General features: G+C 56.7%; 1 protein-coding gene across 1 annotated transcript in view; it reads right to left on the bottom strand.

The window, feature by feature from the left end:
* Positions 1-21016, bottom strand: part of LOC149853311 (unconventional myosin-Vb-like) — a 42732-nt gene that overhangs the window by 1650 nt on the left and 20066 nt on the right. The window contains exons 20-36 of the mRNA XM_090027922.1: positions 20830-20986; positions 20241-20480; positions 17975-18190; positions 17447-17540; positions 14302-14450; positions 13550-13663; positions 12233-12475; positions 12034-12128; positions 10054-10240; positions 9656-9749; positions 8305-8451; positions 6407-6558; positions 2679-2768; positions 1948-2098; positions 1423-1693; positions 713-887; positions 38-118 (exon numbers count right to left, since the gene is read on the bottom strand). Of these exons, the coding sequence (XP_089884048.1) occupies positions 38-118; positions 713-887; positions 1423-1693; positions 1948-2098; positions 2679-2768; positions 6407-6558; positions 8305-8451; positions 9656-9749; positions 10054-10240; positions 12034-12128; positions 12233-12475; positions 13550-13663; positions 14302-14450; positions 17447-17540; positions 17975-18190; positions 20241-20480; positions 20830-20986 (2656 nt within the window). The remainder of the gene's footprint in view (positions 1-37; positions 119-712; positions 888-1422; positions 1694-1947; positions 2099-2678; positions 2769-6406; positions 6559-8304; positions 8452-9655; positions 9750-10053; positions 10241-12033; positions 12129-12232; positions 12476-13549; positions 13664-14301; positions 14451-17446; positions 17541-17974; positions 18191-20240; positions 20481-20829; positions 20987-21016) is intronic.

Raw genomic sequence — 21016 nt, 5'->3', positions numbered from 1 at the left:
CCCTGCTAGGGTCCACTGCAGACAGCTGGTTACTCACCTCCACACTACTGATGAAGCAGGGGCTCACACGCTCCTCCAGCCCAGGGGCAGGGGTATAAGCCCGCAGGAGCTTCACCACCTGCATGGGGAGATGGATTATGACTGCAGCTGCTGCCCATCCACCTCCACCACAAAGCAGCCCCAGGGGGTGAGGCCCTAGACCTAGGCCAGAGCAACTCTATGGACCTTTCTCTGCATCTCAAGCCCAGATGCTGGGCTAAGGAGGCAGCAGCTGCAGCTTGCTCTACTCCAGCCTCTCCCAAAGCTCTTGGCACATCTCAGGAGTGATAGCTGCAGTCCGAGGGTCCTGCTTTAAGGCAAGACACACAAGGAGTTCTGGGGACAACATTAAGCTGCAGCCCGCCACAGCACAAGCCAGTGCAGGAAGACCACCGCTCATTCTTCTGACCTTTGCTGCTCTCCAACCCAGAAGAGGGTCCAGCTACTAGCCAGCATCTTTGCCAGGCAGAGGCTAGCCTGGGAGCTCAGAGGAGTATTCCCTGTGGCATGTCCAATGCCTGATGCACCATCACTAGTGATGCCCTCCACACCAGGGCTTTACTAAATCAGCATGGAGCCCCCTCACCAGGGCAGGCTAGAGGTCTGCAGGGGGCAGAGCCCCTAGGACTTCCCAGCCAGGTCTACCTGCCAGACATAGGGTGGCCCACTGTACCTGTTGGGGAGACAATGCCGTGCACAGGCAGCAGATAGCTTCAGCATCCTCCTCACTCGTCTTCTTCACCTGCAGCAGCTGGGCAGCCTGGATGAGGGGCTCCAGGATAGCTGTGGCCCCGCTCTGCTGGAGGCCTTCTGCCCGCAGCCACTCCTCCAGCTGGCTCACATTGTACCTGGAATGGGGCTACAATGCTGAGGGAAGGACACACTGCAGCCCCCAACTCAGCCCCACATGGTGGGCAGCAGCAGGGGCCATGTCAGCATGTCTGGCCTGTGGATGCTTGCCAGTCAGTGCCTAACCCATGCTGCCCAAGGGGCTAGGGCCTTGACCAGGTTCCTGCTCGGAGCCCTCCCCTCCACACTAAACTAATATGCTGCTGGGGGTGCTGCCTAAGTACCTGTGGCAAAGCTGGGTGAGAGTCACAGCCCACCAGATTCAAGACCCAAGATCCTAACAGTGCCCTGGTCACCACTTTAGCTACAAGGGACATACCCAGGTCAGGCCACAACCCCTTGGCTCAACTTGGAGGTACCAAACCTGCCTTTGCAAAGGCCTGGGGTAGGCACTCCTAGGTGGGACAACTGTGGTTCTCCTGGGCCAGGTGAAGCCATGGTGGAGGGTAGGTTGGGCAGGACCAGGGCTTCCCTCTGCTCCAGGCACGACAGCCACAGATCTAGGAGTTCACCAGGATCGAGGTACAGACTGACCTGAGCTGGACACCCTGGCTCCACGAGCATGCGTCCCTCCGCAGAAGCAGGTAATTGAGGGCTGTGCCACTGATGAGAAAGAGGAGCTGCTGCACAGCCTGCTGCACTATCGCAGGCTCCAGGTCATGGCTCTTGAGCATCTTGTGGAAGGCACCGAGCTGCAGGAGCAGGGAGTCCAGCGTGTAGGCAGGGGCCCCCTGCGGCCTGCGGCTGCCCGATGGCCTGGCCAAGGACAAGCCCGGGATGGTTTCGCTCTCCAGCATGGCAGCAACTAGCAGGGCAGAGAGGGACAGGGTTGGAGTCTGTGCCCAGCCTGGCAGGGATGTGGGGCTGAAGTCCCAGCCCCTGATATTAGGTAGGAGGGAAGAGCCCTTGGGAGCAGCTGCTAGCCATGGCAGGAAGGCCCCTCAGATATGCTGGGATGTCTCCTCCCCTCCCCGGGATGGCTGTGCTGTGGTGCCAATACCCTAGCATGGGCTGCAGGGCAGCACTAAGTCCTATCTCCACAGGGAACACAGAACATACCAATCATGGGCTTCAGTTTCTTTTCTGCCGTGCCAATGAGCTGCTGGTAGATCTGGATGGCCAAGTCACCCAGGCTCTGGCAGTGGCTGGCAGGGTTGCAGTGCTGCAGGCAGTGCTGGTTCTGCTTGGGGGTGTTCACCTGCCGGTAGCTCTGCAGAGATGGCAAGAGGGGCTGGAATCCAGAGACAAGTGTGACACCGAGCCAGCCCCTGCTCTCCAGAGCAATAGCTTCCCTGCAGGCCCAAAACCTGGTCCAGCTGCCACCCATGGCCCTGACAGCTGGGAGTCTTTACTCTTCCAGACCAGTGACACCTTATGATCTTGACTCCAACTAAAGGTGCCCAGCAGCTCCCAATGTCTGCACAGTGCAGGTGGAAGTTCTGGTGTTAGGGGCCTTTCCCCAGAACTACTGACAACCATAGAGTCCCCTTCCCTGGCCTCGGTGAGATGCATCTCACCTACAGAGAGCAGCTCTGGATACAGCAGCCTACAGCAGGCCCTTTCAGGAAAGGCTGGTGCCCAGTGCTGTGCAAGGGCTTCCCAGAGCTCTGCTGCAAGCTCAGGGGCATGCATCTGATGGCAGCCAGCACTGGGGACCCAACACAGGGATGAAATGAGAGAACCCTGCAGCCCCCGAGGGTACTGAGCTCTGGCTCTGCATCCACCACAATGCACCTGAACCCACCCACAGGCCAGGTCCGGGCTGCCTAGGCTGGGCCAGGCCTGCTCACCTCGTCCCTGCCATACTGCCTCAGGCAGTTGAGAAGGCGGCAGGTGTTGGCGAGCCAGAACGTCACCACGTTGAAGTCCTCGCTGTGCTTCTAGAGGCAGGAGGGAAGGAAGCGAGGGATCAGAGCAGCTGCAAGGGATCCTCAGGCACTTGGTAGTGGGGCAGCTCTGTTAGAGGACATGGTGACAGCCCCCGACATGTCTGCTCCCAGCTCAGCCCTCCTTCAGCCCCGGGGCCAGGAGGGAGTGCTGCTCCCAGCCCAGAAGTAGAGAGCCTGAAGCAAGGAGCCCAGCACCTCCCTCAGTTCAAGGCAGGCAAATGCCCTCAGGGGCAGGGGATTCAGACATGTGCTAGACCCCAGCACCTCTCACCCTGGGACTGCACAAGGTAGGAGGCAGAGCCCACAGGCAGAGGGCAAGAAGGGAAGGGGAAAAAAAGGGTGCGTCTGACCTAGAATCCTCCAGGAAAAAGCACCAAGGAAACTTTAGCCACGGGCCTTGGACTACCTTTAGAGAAGAGTTGCGGGCACCACCTGGACTGGCAGCCTGTTCAGATAGCACCAAGCCAGCCTACCCTCCTTCACCAGCACAGACTGAGATTTAAGGAGCCTGCAGCTGTGCCAGGGGCATCTGGGAGGATACTCCAAGTTCAATGCCCCAGAAGAAGCACCTGGTGGTTATATTCTTCCCCCTCAGCTGAACCTCCCTCCCCGTTCAGCCCCAAAGACTGGCCCCAAGGCCCTCCCCACCCTGTCTCAATGGGATTTGCTGTTCCTCCTTTCCTTCAGGGCTACTGAAGTAGCAGTGCTCCTTCTCCTTGTAGCCACAGCCTGGCCTGGTGCTTGAGTCTGACCACATACGGGCATGTACATGTCCACCCCTCTCCACCCCCAGCTGACCCCCTGCCCAAGTCAGCTCTAAGGGGGTTGCAGCTAGCAGTGTTTGAGACAGATTGGCATGGAAGTAGAAGCTATGTCTCCTGCCACACCAAAACCCCCTCCACCCCCCCCCCCCCCAAGTCACTGCAGACCATCCATGCAACCCACCACAGGCCAAAATCAGCTCCAGAGAAGTGAGGAAAGCAAGGCAGAGAATTATCACACCCCCAAAGTCACAGGAAGCCTACAGCACAGCCAAGAGAACTTGGGTGTCCTGGCTCAGTGCTGCCCCTGGCATTGCACTATAGCCCTCTGGTTACCCAGGAGGAGGGGAAATCCATCTCACCAAAGCAAGGGCAATGTTGGACCCCTGCTAAACCAGATGGGGCAACTGACAACTGACGCCCAGGAAAAAGCCAACCTATTAAATAGGTACTTTGCGTCAGTCTTTCACCAGTCCCATGGGACACCCATGCCTGCTATGGGACAGGGAGATCTGGGTGAGGGGGATCCCCTACCCTCCATCAATGCTGACCTCATGAAGGAACACCTTGAGAGGCTGGATACCTTCAAGTCAGCCGGCCCTGACAACCTGCACCCCAGGGTACTCAAGGAGCTGGCGAGCGTCATAGCCCAGCCCCTGGCACGGGTCTTTGAAAACTCCTGGCGCTCTGGTGTAGTGCCCAAGGACTGGAAGAAGGCCAATGTGGTGCCGATCTTCAAAAAAGGGAGGAGAGTGGATCTGGCTAACTACAGGCCCATTAGCCTGACTTCTATCCTGGGGAAGATCCTAGAAAAGTTTATTAAGGAGGCCATCCTTGAGGGACTGGCCCAGGCTAACATCCTAAGAGATAGCCAGCACGGGTTTGTTGCGGGTAGGTCTTGTTTGACCAATCTCGTTTCCTTCTATGACCAGGTGACCTATCACCTGGACAAGGGAGAAGAGGTTGATGTCATATCTTGACTTCAAAAAAAGCTTTTGATCTGGTATCCCATGATCACCTCTTGGCCAAACTGGCCAGTTGTGGCCTTGGCTCCACCACGATCCGCTGGCTGGGAAATTGGCTCCGTGGTCGGACCCAGAGGGGTGTGATTGATGGCAGTCACTCATCGTGGTGCCCTGTGACCAGTGGGGTCCCTCAAGGCTCTGTCCTGGGACCCATACTGTTCAACATCTTCATTAACGATGTGGACACTGGAGTCAGGAGCGGACTGGCCAAGTTCGCCGATGACACCAAACTTTGGGGCAAAGCATCCACGCCAGAGGACAGGCGGGTGATCCAGGCTGACCTGGACAAGCTCAGCAAATGGGCAGACGAGAACCTCATGGTGTTTAACACCGAAAAATGCAAGGTTCTCCACCTTGGGAGGAAAAACCTGCAGCACCCTTATAAGCTCGGCAGTGCTACGTTGGTTAGCACTACAGAAGAAAGAGACTTGGGGGTCATCATTGACCACAAGATGAACATGAGCCTGCAATGCGATGCTGCGGCTAGTAAAGCGACCAAAACGCTGGCTTGCATCCATAGATGCTTCTCGAGCAAATCCCGGGACGTCGTTCTCCCCTTGTACTCGGCCTTGGTGAGGCCGCAGCTGGAGTACTGCGTCCAGTTTTGGGCTCCACAATTCAAATAGGATGTGGAGAAGCTTGAGAGAGTCCAGAGAAGAGCCACACGCATGATCAGAGGTCAGGAAAACAGACCTTACGATGACAGGCTGAGAGCCATGGGACTCTTTAGCCTGGAAAAGCGTAGGCTCAGGGGTGATCTGATGGCCACCTATAAAAAAATTTATCAAGGGTGACCACCAGGATCTGGGAGAGCATTTGTTCACCAGAGTGCCCCAAGGGACGACGAGGTCGAACGGTCACAAACTCCTGCAAGACCGCTTCAGGCTGGACATAAGGAAGAATTTCTTTACTGTCCGAGCCCCCAAGGTCTGGAACAGCCTGCCAGCGGAGGTGGTTCAAGCACCTACACTGAACACACCTTCAAGAGGAAACTGGATGCTTATCTTGCTGGGATCCTATGACCCCAGCTGACTTCCTGCCCTTTGGGCAGGGGGCTGGACTCCATGATCTCCCGAGGTCCCTTCCAGCCCTAATGTCTATGAAATCATGTCCCCTGGACTGGCTCTAGCAGTGCCATGACAGCCATGTGGCTGCATGCATTTGAAGCAGCATGGGTGTGTGCTCCAGCTCTGAAGAACACAGCCGGATCAGGCCTTTTCCAGCCAGGGCCCGTTAGAGCAGGGCTGTGCAGAGGGACACAGCTTTGGCCTCAGCCCTTCCATGCCTACCTACAGCAGACTGGGAAGACAGGTCGCAAGTGCAAAGAGCTGTGAGCCAGCCAGTTCAAGCCAGCTGCTGCCCAGTCTGGACCCAAGCATTCACCACTCAGTGCTACAGCAGTAGTGGCAGCCTTGCCCTTAAGCCAGGAGTCCTGGCTCCCAGTGCCTGGGGCTGGGGTCCAGTGGCATTTGCAGCTTTCCTGGGGCAGTGAAAGTTCCCAGAAGACCCTCAGCCAGCACAAGCACCACTGGGCTGCTGCTGGCAGAGACCAGCTAGTGAACCATGTTCCTGACAGGGGAGACTGCTCCAGCACCATGACCAGCTGAGCCTGAAGATGGGGCAGCTCCATGGACACAGGATCAGTAGGAGCACACAGGGGCCAGCACACCCTCCGCCCCAGGCAGGAGGAAGGAAGGGCACATCTCAGGTTTAGAGAGGAGCTTCTGGGCAGCTAGGGAGAAAGCCACACATGGAGAAGCACTGGTGGGGACACACAGCAGAGCCACAGCCACACTTTTAGCCTTCCCAAGCTGGGCAGCCCATGTCTTGCAGCTCTCTGTACCTTCATGACTCTCTTGATGCCATTGATGGCAGCAGTAAGGAGCGAGCGGATCTTGTGCTCGTCCTGGCAGTAGTCCGCATGCCGCAGGCACATGAAGAGGATGTAGCTTGGCAGTGTTGGAAGGGTACCAGGGATGTGCTGAGGCTGGAAGTCTGGAAGGGGAGGAAGAGAAAACTCAGTCTGCAACAGGCCCTTCCCTAGATGGAAGGGAGCATCATGTCATGGCACCAAGTTGCTCCTTACTGAAGTCAGGCTGCGTCTCACCTGACCCGGTGGGACAGCGAGCCCACAACATCACCTCCCTGCATACAGGGTCTATTGAAAGAAGTCCCTGGGTGCAAAAAAGCCACTCGGACAGGAGGAACAACAAAATGCAGACCCAGTCTCCCCACCCGCCATAGTGCTACTCCTATGGGCTTCCATGAATTCTCACACCCCAAGTCCCAATCCATATAGATGGGCTGGGCTGGCTTGAAAAATTTAACTAGAGCAGCTCTGGGTTTAGCCCAGCCCTACATGAATAGCACCCAGTACTGGGCACAGTGCTGCTATACACAGCTGGCTGAAGCCCCATGGGGCACATCTCTCCCCTGCCCCACCAGCCAGGATGTGCCAGTCTGCCTTTCCTGGCAGCCGCTGCACTCTTCTGCTGGCATCTTAATTCTTTATGGTATTTGGGAAGAAAGCCTTGAGCTGCCTTCAATGACTTGCCTCTGCCAAGGCACTAGCCAGACTTTGTCCCTGCTGGGGTAACCTGGGAAGCCAAGCTGCATGACGCCCAGGCTGCCAGCCTCAAGAGCTGGTCCAAGCTGCTGCCTCAGAAGAACAAGGTGTTTAGACACCCTCTTCTTCAGCAGGCATACTGCTGGCAGAGGGCTGCTCTCCATGTGCAGAGCATCATTAGAGCCCATCCTGGCACCTCTTCCCGAGCTGACAGTTTTATGGCAGGGATGGTGCTTTGCTTCAGCAGGGTTGGGGCAGCCCTGACCACCACTTTAGTGTCCACTTGGGCCCTCCTGCAACATCTGTGCAGCGTCAGAAGCTTTGCCAGGAAGTGGGGACCTGAGCCTGTTTGTCTCAGCCCCAGGCCTTCTGCTTCCCCTCAGAGCTGGTAATGCTGCCCACCCCTCCTCTTGAGGAAGCTTGTCACCACGGTTGACACATGGCCATGGCAGACCCGCCACCCCAGCACAAAAAGGCAATGCATCAGCCCCAGCATCCTGGCCAGAGCCCAGCTCATAGCCTGCTGTAGGCAGCTTATCTGGCATTTCACTAGGCTGAGGAGGTGCCCCCCAGAGCATCTTGCCCCTGCCTAGCATGAGAGGAGAGGGGCACAAATGGGACTTGGTACTGCTGCTTTGCTGTCCCCTCTGGCTTCCCTTTCAGAGACAAACCCCCAAAGTTTTGAAGTGACAGAGGAACCTCAAAAAGCCTATCAAGCATGCAAGTCCTGGGCACAGGCCTGACCCCAAGAGAAGCTTACAGCACAGGGAAGCCCTGGGCTTGGACGTATCACCTGCAGCAAGTCAAGAAGGGGGATGTTTGCCCCCTCTGCTCCTTTCCCAGCTCCAAAGCTGTTCAGCTCATCCCCATGTTCAGCCAGAGCACAGATGCTCCTCGTACAGCTTCCCACCCCCGCAGCCGTCATCCCCAGATTGTCTCACACCCTCATCAGGCCTGGCGGCCTGCAAGGAGCCCTGCCACTGCCCAAAGCACCTTCCAGTGAGCATGAGCATTGTCCTGGGTGGTCCTTGGAGCACGGATGATGCACTAGAGCAGCAGGAGGCCTGGGGAGTCCACAGCAGCATGGAGGCAAGGACTTGGACAATGCTTCATCCTCGCACTGCCTTGGAGCAGAGGGAGCTGCCCAGCCCCCACAGCAGGGCACAACCCCTTACCAGTGATGATGGTCCTGACCAGGCGCTCTTCATCCTCTCCTCTGCATCTCAGCATGCCCTGGAAGGGCCCACTTGGGTATGGGACCTCCAGGGGCCTCTCCTGCTCTGCAGGTGTTGCCCTCTGTCCCCCGATGGCCTCTCTGGTTGCTGCTGAGGAAAGAGTGTTAAAACCAAGGCATCTCCTTGCTTTGGGGCCACAGACCCAGCTTTCCTGAACTGGCTGGTCTAGAGGCACTCAGGGTGCCACTGGTACCCATGCAAGTCTTTCCTGCAGAGCTCACGCCAAGAATGCCAGGCTCCAGGCAGAGCCAGTTGCTGCTCAGGACGAGGTAGAGCTGGGCTTGTTTGGGAGATCAGCCAGGCTGAGTTAAACAGCACCATGGGACAGAGAGCAATTGCCGGATGCTTCTGCATGCCATGTGCTGGACTGGAGGCTGCCAGATTGCCCTGCAGAGCAGCCACTGCCTGGCAGCACCAGGCAAGTTGTGAATTCCCTGTTCTCACTCCCATGTAGACACCCCCCCCCCCCCGACTAGCCAGATGCTGCAAACTCAGCCAGCAGCTCCCCTCCCCTACCACCCTGAGCACCAGCCAGGAAGGGCAGCGAAGGCACCCTGGGCCTTCCACTAAGGGGAAATCTAGGGCTCTTGCAGGGCAGATCCAGGCTTCCAGGTACAGAGAAGCACACAGTGCCTCAGAAGCAAGACCACCACTAAGCCAAGCAGTCCCCATGTCTCCCCACTGCTCCAGGGAGGTCTGTAGCGCTCAGGACAGGGCTTCTCGGCCAGCCCAGCCCTGCCCCGCCCCACCCCAGGTGCTGCAGTCTAGGTTTACATGAAGGCTGCGTGGGCGCTTTCCCATTACAGGACAACAAGCAGCAGAAGGCAAACCCAGAATAGCAGCTAGAGGTATGTTTCCTGGGAGCAGATCTGTTAACGAGAAGCTCCACTGCCCATCTGCAGAGGTCTGAGCAGATGGGCAGCACTGGCACCATGGCTCTCTGCTGCTCAAGGGATGCAGAAAAAAGAAAGAAGGGACATGGTTGCCACTGAGCATCTGGCACAGCATGCGAGGATGCTGGGAGAAGGGTCACTGTCACCCCCAGAAGGCGGTAGCCATTTGCAGGGGGCTTAGGAGGGGGTTGGACAGAGGCTCAGCAGTCACTACCAGGAGGGCTGCAGAACCTTCCCGAGGCGTCCCATGATCCAAGCTGCAGCCCAGACACCCACCAGCCCCATGGCTCCTGCAGTGCTTAAGCCCTGCACTTTCTACCTAGGGGTGGGGAGACAGGGTAGGGTCCTGCTAGGGGGAGGACCAGCCTCTACTGCTTCATTGCTACAGAGACACTTGCCTGCAGGGTCCTGGATCTGCTTCATGTAGTTCTTCAGCTGTTTCTGGAGCTTGAGCTTGCTTCTTTCCTGCCTCTGCAGCTGCTCTGACAGCTCCTGAGGGGGCCACACGGGCCAAGGATCAGAGAGCCCTTTTCAGCCACCCCCAGCACAGGGACAGGAGCTCCTTGCTCTCAGATGCTACCACCTTGTGCTAGGGCCAGGCCTAGCCAAGAGGCAGGCTCTGGCCAGGCGAGCAGAGCAGAGAATGGGGAGGGTGCGTCTCAGCACACAGTGCTCCCAGGGCAGGAGGGATGCTATTGCCCGGCATGCCAACTGGCCAGTGCGCAAGGCCCGAGCTGGCCCCACAGCACGTACAGCTGGGCAGTGGGCAACAACCCCGAAGCCCAGGCCCCTTTACCAAGTTCTCCTCCTTCAGCTGCACGATCTGGCACTGAAGCCCATCTCCGCTCTGCTGGTGCTGCAGGTCCTGGATCAGGCTCTGCTGCTGCCAGGTGAGCCGCTTCAGTGCGCGGATGTCCTGCTGGAAGCCTTCCTGCTCCTGCTCATGCTGCTGCTGCTGCTCTTGCAGCTGCTCCTCCAGCAGCCTGTGGAAGGAGCGTGTCAAGGGAGGCCCTGGAGCAAGCCACCAGGAAGTGCAAGTCTCCTCCCTCTCGAGGCTTTCCAGAGGCTGAAAGGCACTTGCCTGGGATGCTTTAGGACTAGGAGAGCCTGCACCTGTGCAGGGGTTGGATTCCATGGCTCTGAAAATCCCTACCAACCTTTTAGACAAAAAAGGCAACCAGAAGGTGGATGAAGCTTCATGAAGCACACCCTTTGCCCCTCCAAGGGGGAAATAAACAGTGAACCCCATTTGCCAGGTGGGAAAGAATGCCTCTTAGCCTCTCTAGCTTCTTTAAATCCAAAGCAGAGACTCGTCTAAAACCCGTTAGTCCTGGTTTCGAGCCCTCAGCTCCTAGGTACCTCATTTCTGGGACAGGCTTGCTAAGTACCAGCTGGCTGCTGCACACTATCTTCCGAGTGGTTTGTTTTAGGTGCTGAAGCAGAACGGCTTCCCTAGCTGCTAGATGTGGGGCAACAGCCGAGCGTGCCATGATAGGGCTTCTGCCCAGGCCAGGCTCTACCTTTGTCTACTAGTGAGCCTGCTGGGGTGGGAGATGCTACATTATCCCAGCAACCCCTCCCCAAGTGCCAGTGCAGACTGCACTGGGCTCCACAGATACTCTACTGAGAGAGTGGATCCAGACTTCTCCTCTAATTCTCAGGGAAGCTGAGCAGTCAAAGAGCTGCCAGCCAGTTCATACAGAGCAAGGGACAGACTCAGCTTGAACTCTAGCCCCTGAAAGCTGCCTCTTGAAGTTCTGCCAACTCCAGGAAGACGGCTGTAGCCAAAAGGCATCACTTACCTACGCTGGAAATGCGGCACGAGATCCCAACCTGCTGAGACAGGGGGCTGTGCATGCAGCCAGGGAGGAAATGCCACCATCATATCTTATGTGGCAATGCCTTGCTCAAATGCCCTTTGTTTTCATGCAGTTGAAGGCTCACTAATTTAAACCAGAGGTCAGTAGATAGAAGTGAACCCCTGCTTTCAGAAGACTTGTTTAAAAATAAAACAAACGGTAAGATTTGGCACCTGCACCTTGCACAAAAGCAGGCATTCTGCTTCCTGCTTAAAAGGATTCAAGGGGAGGCACACTTGGCAAGGCTGAAGCCTGGCATACTCAGCCGCTGCAGCACAGGTTTATGGCAGCTGTCCCCCGCCTCCCCCAAAGCCAAAAAACTCCCAAGCAAGCTGGGAGTGCTGGGGCCTCCCTTCTCCTGTGGGCTTCGCTTCCCCCTAGTCTCCCACAATGCATGGTTCTTTCACCAAGAGGCGAGGCTGCCAAGCAGCCCAGCCCAGGAGCAAGAGTGGAAGCAAAAACATGCGTACATGGCGCCACAGCACTTCAGTGGCAAAAGGGCAATGGCATCCTAGCGAGGTGTTTGGAGTTTTTTTGGGGGGTTTTTTGGTTTTTTTTTTGTTTGTTTGTTTTTTTGAATATCTGAAGAGTTCTGTGGGGGAAAAAAGCCATTTTTCGAGTAGCCAGTTCAGCTGTCCCAGAGCATCTGTGTGCGCATCTGAATGGATAGGAGCTGGAGTCTGAGCCAGGATCACTGTACGCATTAGCTGCTCGATGACAGCTGGAAGCTCGATTGGTATTTGCATCTTCACACAGTTGAGTGCCAAACACCGAATCATAACCCTATGCAAACAGCTCTGACCTGGCTCTGCACCACACCTCTGCCCCACCAGGGTAGCAGGAGATGGGGCAGATTATGAACACCCCACCATGCTCCAGACCTGCCAAGGGGGAAGGAGCAGCATGTAGACGCTCACCTGTTGGTAACCTGGACAGCATCATACGCATGCTTCAAGTCCTCCTCCACCATTTTCTCAGGGCTCCTGTTCAGTCCAAAGAGCTCAGCAATGTACTGATGGGGAGAAGGCAGCTGCTGAAAGTCAGGCCTTCAGGTGGAAGTGCATGTCCCAAGACCTGCTGCCCGAGCCAGGGAGGGGGTGGAGGCAGGTACCTTACCCAGGGCCTGAGGAGCTTCTTGTCCTCATGAGCCAGCTGTGCCTTTGTCTTGTGTAGCTCCTCCTGAGTCCTAACCAGCTCCTTTCTGACAGCATTGAGCTGCCCCAGGAGGATGCAAGTCTTCAATGGGTCCTGCTCACCATCGCTGCTCAAGGAAGATGTAGTGCTGTCCGAGCTGGCCCTGTACTGCTCAGGTATCAGCCTCCAGGGATCCTTCTCCTGGTTCAGAGGCTGGGATGGAGACTGGGCAGGAGGAAAAGTGTGGCTTGGGGAGGATGTTTTTACTCCAACACCTTGGTATCTGTAGCCACCCACTCAACGAGAGCCCGAGACAACCCACCTCTGCTGGGGATGCTGATGGAGCTCTGAAGCACAAGGGGCCATGTGGGACAGAGGCTTGTAAAGTTTAACGAGGGGCACCATAGGCCAGCAGGAGACAGGACCCTTGCACATTTGTGGGGAAAGGCCTCAAAACAGATAATAAGCAATTGGCCTGACAGTGCCAGAAGGAGAGGGAGCCAACTGCTTAAGAAAGCAATTGTAACAGCCACTTCCTGGATGCCAGGGGTGGGACCACCTTTGACAGGGCTGGAGAACAGTGCACAGGCAGCTGGCTGGGCCATAGCCTGCAGGGCTGCTGGCAGGGGACCCCTGTGCAAGCACAAGATGAGCACAGGACTCTGGATCATGTCTGCCAGCGTTCCCCAGGGAGGGGGTGGGGAGAAGGAGGATTGTCCAAAAAAAGTGAAGCAAGCCTGGCTGTCGCTCATGTCCTTCAGGCATGAACTTTCCTGTTTGTGGGAGGCCTTTGGCATTGGGAGATGTAGTTCCCAGTGTATGTGGAGCACTGAGCACCTTGTGGAGCACATTTTGGACACAAGTTCTTGGGTCCAGCCCCACAGCTGCCTGCAAAGCGGCGATGGCCAGGCAACCCAAGCTCAGTGAAACAGCCTAGCAGGTGAGCCCGATGCCAGCCCCATCACTCCTGAGAGCAGGGGCTGGAAAGCAGTTTGTACTCTGCCAGTGCAGACAAGGGAAGGCTGTACATACAGATGATCCTTTCTAGCCAACAGGACTGATCAGGCCAGGCCACAGCACAGGTAAGGCCCCATTTTCCCCCCTGACACCTGTGCACATGATGGGACAGGATGGAAGGGGAGGATATGACAGTCTGGCAGCCAGGATCCTAGCCGCATACCTTCTGCACTCCTGCTTGCAGCCAGCCAAAAGAATGGGGTTGGCCATGGTCTACATCCGGGGGCCAAACCACCCCCGCTCCTCAGGGGAAAAGCAGGCAGGAGCAGAGTGCCATCTCACCTCTATCTGCTGGATGGGTTCATCCCGGGATAGGGCTGTGGACCCAGATTGGTAGCTGCTCTCCGAGTCCAGAATACTGTCAGAAGATGGGGACCTCCTGAAGCCTGTGGTGTGCTGATTTGGAAGAAAAAGGGATGGGGTGCATTACAACAAAGGTCAGGAACCCAGCGACAATCACATCAGGAGTGCAACAGGCCAGAGCACGGGACTCTGAACACACCTGCACTGTTGTGGCCTGGACAGTCCAGCCCAGCTGCAGCCACAACCAAGTACATGAGGCAGGATACCCACCCCTGCATATGGGCTCGACATCTTCCCATAGGGCCGGAGAGATACTCGCCTCTTCGCTTTTTAGGGAGCATGGCTGAAGCTGGTCACCTTACAACTCCTAGAAGCTTTGGCCCAAAGTCATAGTCCAAGGCCATTTGGCACCTGGTCCCAGTCAAGGGAACAGGGTTCTGGGCACCTCCCTCAACACCTTGTAAAAACCATCTGGCATGTGCACACAGCCATCCTCCAAGGGGGCCTGGAGACTGCTGCTGCCAGAGCCCCAGCCATGAGGGCACAGCTCTTCCACTGATGCAAGCACCACTTGTGGGTGAGCAGCTACTCTATGTCCCCCACAACCCCCACTCCCTGCTTCACCTACATTTAGCTGCATCCTTTCATCTTGCACCTTGTTATAAAGCCCCTCTCCATGGTGCCCCCTAGACAGCATCAGTCCTGCCCCAGCCTGGCCCTCATGCTCTCACCTTGTGGAAGGCCACCTCCTCCCGCAGGTTCTCATAGCCTTGCTCCAGGCGGGCATACTCCTTCACCAGGCTCTGGTAGCGAGACCTCTCCTCCTCCAGCTCGCACTGCAGCTCTCTGCTTTCCACCGACAGACGCTGGCACATTTTTTCTGGAGCAGGGTGGAAGACCCGAGTGGAGAAGGCAGCACCCATCTGCAGGACTGAGCCCAGGGTGGGCCTACCAACGGGATCCAAGACTTGCTCACCCCACCCAGGGAGGTCAGGGCCAGGGCTGACCCCAGAAGCCCAGCAACTATACATCTTACAGGGCAGAGCTGCCACACTGCTCTTGCAGGGAACCCACTGACAGCCCAGGAGACTGGGCAGAAGGCTTGGCCTCTCCCTGTTCTGGATGGAAAAGGATCACACTGGTCTCTGGGATCAGCCAGGCTGAGCTCCCAGGGTACTAGGTTGTAAGCAGCCTGTATTTGTAAAAAGTGCCAACAAGGCACTTGGCTCTGTCTTAGTGCAAGAAAGGAGGCAAAGACAGGGGGCATGGCCCACAGCCTCAGGCACAAGGTCCCTGCCCCTCACCTTGTGTCTGGAGATTTTTTTCTTTGCTTAAAATTTTCCATATTCCAAGCCAAATTAGCCAAAACAAAAAAAGCTCCAAATCAGAGAACCACTCTGTCCAGAACCATGAGTGGCCCTACAACCAGCAAACATCCTCCACCCCCACCTGGGGCTTCAGATGTTTCCAAAACCTTTGGCAGGCATCTTATGTGCAGGCCCAAGCCCAGAGGCTTGGAGTTTAGATGCCTCAGAGTTTTGCTTGCCCTCAGCCATAAGGCCCCAGGGAAAAAGAGAGTCTCTCCTTTCCATAAAGTGGGCTTAAAGCCAAGAGCTGCCCAAAACGGGAAGATAAGTGGGAGGTTTACTATACATTACCTTGGCAGGTACTGTGGCAGGAAGCCACCTTTGTTTCTCCCAAAAAAATCTCTGCCCTGTGACAATTTGGTCAGGATGGGCCCAGCAGAGGAGATGCACCTTTACCCTGTCTCTTTAGGTAACTTGAGCTGGCTAGTCCTGAGGGAGGGGGGAAGCCTGCTCCCCCTGCCTACGTGACTGGTATCAGCTACCTGGGTGAGGGGCATCTACCTGGTGGGCTAGAGTCTGCCCGGCAACTAGCGATGTAATTCAGATTGGTTGGCCGACAGCCAACAGGTGCTGGCCCCCATTGGACCAGGTGAATGAGGTCACAGGGGCTATATAAAAGTTAAGACTGCCCAGGAGGAGGGGGCAGCAGCCATGCGGAGGACTCGCACTTAAAGAGGAGCTTGACCATCTGAAACTGGCTCTTCCCCCCCCGTAACTCCTGAGTGAGGAATGGCCTGCCTCCAGAGGGGATCTCCAACAGCCTCGGGATGATGCTTGTGGTCTAGTTAGATATCTAACTGGCAGTAACTCAGATGTGTGATCAAAAGGCTACCTCAGCCAGATTGTTTTCCTCAATGGGATTTCCATGATATTGCTCCATCTTGTACCCTATTTTCACCCTACCCCTGTAATCAATAAAGTTCTCCTTTGTGACCGGTGTAGGAGACTTAGAGGGGTGGGTCTAAATTATGCCTAAGAGGCCCCTTAGGTCTGCGGACTAAGGGAGACTTCCCTTTTTGGCCCCTGACTTGGGGAAGTGCCCCAAGTGCTTGTACTGGGTCAAGTGCCCATTGGGCTATTAGGCTTGTGTTTCCCCAAAGACACAGGGCTGAGAGAGTCCCATTTTGGGGTGGTAGCAGCTACATTACCCCCAGGCTAGTGAGTGTGCTCCAGGAAGGGGGTCAGCCAGACGCGAGGCGCCCCCAGGGAGGCACTCCGAGCCGGGAAGGTGGGTGGCTCAATGCAGGAGCGCCCCCTACTGGCTCGCCACAGGTACTATCCCTGTGCCAGGACAGCAGGTCTTCCCCAGCGTGGCTAGGAAGACTGCCTCCATGGTCACAGTGTTTTCTTTACCAGGTAAGCACATTGACTTATGCAAGCACATTGTAGGGCAGACCTTACAATGGAGAGACTACAGGACCTGATCCTGTTCAGCCTTCACAAAAAGGCAGCGGAGGGGGGACCTGGTGACCATCTATAAACTCACTAGGGGACGGGGGGGGGGGGGGGGGGGCGGGGACCAGAAGGGTTTGGGGGAGACCTCGTTTCCCCTAGCACCCCCTGGCATAACAAGGAATAAAAAACGGCCACAAGTTGTTGGAGAGGTGGTTTAGATTAGACATCTGTAAGAATCACTTCACAGTCAGGGCAGCTAGGATCTGGAACCAACTTCCTAGGGAAGTGGTGCTGGCTCCTACCCTGGGGCTCTTTAAGAAAAGGCTTGATGCCTACCTGGCTGGAGTCATTTGAGCCCAGTTTTTCTCCTCCCCAGGCTGGGGAGGGGGGGGGGGGGGGGTGTCAGACTTGGTGATCTACAAGGTCCCTTCCGACCCGACTTCTATGATTCTATGACTTTTATTAGTAAATGTTTAGGATTGAAAATCCAAGAAAAGATGACAAAGCTGGTAGGGAAATAACAGATCGCCCAAGCGAGGGACTAACAATAGAGGGATGTGGGTGCAGCGGGGAACACAACTAGGTTACAGGAGATGCAATGACTACTTTTGATCTGAGCCTTCAAGGAGGCTGAGAAGGGAGGTGTCTGGACATGATCATAACACAATATGAATGAGTCCAGAGCTACCAGGGCAGTAGGACCAGGGGGGGAAAAAAAAAAAAAAAAAAAAAAAGTGGTGAGGGGCCTACATGGGAACAGCCTGAGCAGAACCTGATGAGCCCCAAGGAAGTAGTGTAGCAAGTTTGGACTGAGGCGGCAGAGCCCCCGAGGTCCAAGGGGCTCCCTGTCACCAGGTTAGTCTGGGCCAAGTGACCGGGAGGCTGGCTCATCATACAGCCACTGGGATCCCTCCCTCCTGGAAGAGCAGAAGCTAAAAAAAAAAAGTCAGCCCTGGGTGCAGAAGTGCAAGTCACTGCCAGCCACCAGCCTCCTCTGTGCCCCTCAGTGGGGGAGTCAAATCCACTTACCAGGTGGCCCCAAACCCACACACTGGCTCCCTCCCCACAGGACAGGCAGCAGCCACCAGGCTGGCAGGGCTAGGGCAGAACTGACCTTCCACATCCTTGGACTGCTCCAGGACGCGCCGGTTCAGAGCGTCATTCTCTTCCTTCAGATTGGACTTGGCAACTTCCAACTCCGTCATACGCTGGGGAAGGGAGACAAGGGGTTGGCAGGGTGGCACCGATGGGAGCACAGCACCATGCTGCAGGTATAGAAACATTACAGGCTGCCAAACCCCACCCCACCAGCCCTGGCCAGGGACAGGAATGCTATGGGAGCAGCCAGATGATGAACAGAGGGGAAGGAGCTGGTCAGAGTACTGGACACTGGCCAGGCAGGGACACCTGTCACACTACCCTGTACCAGCTCACTGCAGCTGCCAGGACATGGGATGCCCATGAGCTCAGCAGGTTGGTTTCTGGGGCACAGACTGCCATCTCCCATACAGCAGGGATGGTGGCACTGGGCCAGGGTGGGGGTAGCTTTGGTTCCTTTGCACTTAGGAGCCCCGTCCCCTTCCCTCAACAGGGCTCTGCAGGAAGAGCTGCCCAGAGCCAGAAGCCAGTCCCCCATAGGCACCTGTTTCAGCTGCTCAAGCTCCTGGCACAGCCTCCTCTCTGAGCTCCTCTTCTCCAGCTCCATGCGCTGTAGCTGTTCCTGCAGGCCCTGGATGTGCTGGTCCTGTGCCTTGTCCTCACGCAGTTGCTGCATCTCACCACACAGCCGCTCCACCTCCTCGGCATGGGAGGTACTCAGCACCGAGAGCTGCTCCAAGAGGCTCCGGTTCTCCCGGGCCTTGGGGGAGGCAGCAGGAAGCAGTGACCAATTTCAGGGTCTGGGTGCCCTCACACCCAGGTGTAGTTTGGGCCAGACAAGCCATCAACCTCAAGCCCTGACTCCCCAGCACCTTCCCACAACCCAGGTGGTGACAGACCCTTGGCAGCTGGGAAGACTGAGGCACCGAAAGGATGCAACTGGCCACACCCATGACAAGTCAGAGTCCTAGCCAAAGCTGGGACCCAGGAGCCTGCCCTGCTGTTTCCTACTTCCCCCAACACTGCAGTGCATGGTCCCAGCCTCCCATTCCACAAACCGCCCCTGGCTGCAGGCATAAGGTGCCAAGCCAGAACCATTGGTCCCTTTGCACCCAGCCTGCTGCAGGTCCCAGGTGCCCCACGTATACAGGCTGAGCATACATCTATGGTTCCCTCATGAGGGAGTTTCTGTACAAGGCCCTCACGCAGCATGGGCTATGGGGGAGCTCCCAAGCAGCAGGCCACGTTCTCCCAGTTGTCACCAACTCCCTCCCTCCCCGACCAGCCGGTCCCCATGCTGCAAGCACTGGGGTATGCAGTGGCTACAGGTCCACCTTGCCAGACACAAGACCTGTGGGGACCATGCAGCCCAGCACGGCCACATCACATCCATGTAGGTGAGGGCAGTGCAGCAACACTTCCCTGGGGGCCCCTAGAGGAGCATCCTGCCCAGATCAGGGCTCAGCACTCCCCTGTACCCAGCATTCGCCACCGTCAGGAGGCTGCCCAGGACCTTGCTGAGCCCATGTGCTAGACTGGCACAGCCCAGTCCTCACCCAGATGTGTAGTAGCTGCTCTGCTAGACACCAGGTCTCCAGGGGAATGGACCACCCCTAACCCAAGGACTTTTTGGAGGGCCCTGCCTGCCAGTCCTGACCTTCTTGGAGGCACCTGTCTGCTGCTGTCATGGTATAGCCATACCCATGAGCTGCCAGCCCAGACAGCTTTGAGTGCAGCCCACTCAGACGGGGCAGGATGAGTTTGTGGCATTCCTGGCATAGAGATGGTACCCCACTAATATAAACACATGGTGGGGGGGGCAGTAACCCCACTCTATCCCATATCCTGACTTTCTGCACCCCTGAAGGCCTCTGGAAAGGGTCAGAAAATGAACCAGGGGAACTTTAAATGAAGCCTCTCCCCTCCCCAAGACCAAATAAGCCATTAGCCAGGCGCTGACAGATGGCAACTCCAAGAAACATTCAGTGACTGAACGTGGTGCGCAAGAGTGAATCAAGCCAGGAACGCATCCCGCCCTCGGCTGCCCTGGGAACCAGCAGATCCAGGCCAGTTCCAGAAGCAGCATGCTGCCTGCTGGGGCCAGCTTGAGACAACCCCCTCTCATTTCAGGGAGAAGAGGGAGGGCAGTGGTCCCATCTACCCAGGCTGCAGGCTTCTAATTCCTCTATTAGGTACTGGGGATCATTAGCCACCCAAGCAGAGTTAAAGTAAGGAAAGCAGCTTCCAGCCACTTGGACTGCAAAAAGATCTAAACTCTTAACGCCCGCTCATGCAGATGAGACACTGCATGGCTACATCTAGACCAAGTTTCACCTCTGCCAAGACATCAGGGCTCTGTCTCTGCTTTTAAAGCAGCCGTCAGTGCAGCTGGAACAAGGAGCCAAGCCTCTTTAGTCCTGCTGTGCAGATGGGAGGCAGGGAGAAGGGGAGGGGGCTCCCTCCCCACCAGGTACATTCAATAGGTCATATCCTAAGAGCAGAGGCAGGTGGAAGATTTCACCAAATGGATGGGAATGTAGCTACCTCTGGGGTGGCAAAGTAGATCTGGGTGATGGACAAGCAGCAGTGCTGACAAGGGACAGACTCCTGGAGCCTTAATGTTAGGGAGGGAAGGAATTTACAGAGGCCAAAACAAGTGTCCCAGGTAGCCAGAGCTGCACCACAGGAAGCCAGCAAGCATGCACTCTGCTCCAAGACCCACTACCCTGCCAGAGGACCAGGCGAGCCTGCTCAACTCCAGCACCATCCCCAAGCAGGGGTAGGACCAGGCAAGATGCCAGTGCACCCACCTGCTCATCCAGCTTGCACTGGAGCTGCATCACTTTGATCTCCATGCCCTTGTGGAGTTGTTTGTAATGTTCGACTGACCGTGCCTCGATACGGAGCTGCTTCAGCTCCCTGCGGGCCCGAGAACGCCGGAAACAGCACTGCAGGTAGACGGCAGCACGGCGGAGGCGGGCATAGTGGGAGCGAGCCAGCCAGCCCCTCACAGCTGCCTGGATCACCCTGGCCTTCTGGTGCAGCACCATCTGGGTGGGAGGGATGAGCCATGGAGGGATTTGCAGGCATGGCATGGAGCTCTGCATGCCCCCCACACCACCACCAAGTGCCACAACCTGCCTCTAGAAGATACCAAAAGTGGGCTCCCCACTCAACCTCAAAAACGAGCAGCAGAGTGCCTGGGGCATCCCAGGACACCATAGGCCCAGGCCTCACTCCACCCAGTTGCCTGCTACCTTAGGCTCTGGTCACCTCTTGGTGTCCAGATCCAAGAGCAGCATCCCTGGGCACCAAACAAAAAAGAGACCTTGCCCCCTACCTCAGAGAGCAAGCCCCACATCCCACTTCCCACCCCCCAGGTCCAGATAGGACTCGTACCACTTTGTACAGGTGCCTGGCAAACATGCCACGGGTGAAGGCCTGGATGGTGATGACAGCCACACGGATGCGCAGGTAAGACCGCCTGGCTAGTGCCATCTTGATGTTTTTCTGCAGGATCACAGCGGCCTTGGCCCTCCGCAGGTCCCCGACCAGCCTGCCCAGAAGGAACAGCATGCCAGGCACA

The sequence above is a fragment of the Crocodylus siamensis genome, chromosome 14 (genome assembly GCF_052110815.1).
Source record: "Crocodylus siamensis isolate JL-2025a chromosome 14, ASM5211081v1, whole genome shotgun sequence".
NCBI lineage: Eukaryota > Metazoa > Chordata > Crocodylia > Crocodylidae > Crocodylus > Crocodylus siamensis.
This window is presented reverse-complemented; position numbering and strand designations above follow the sequence as displayed.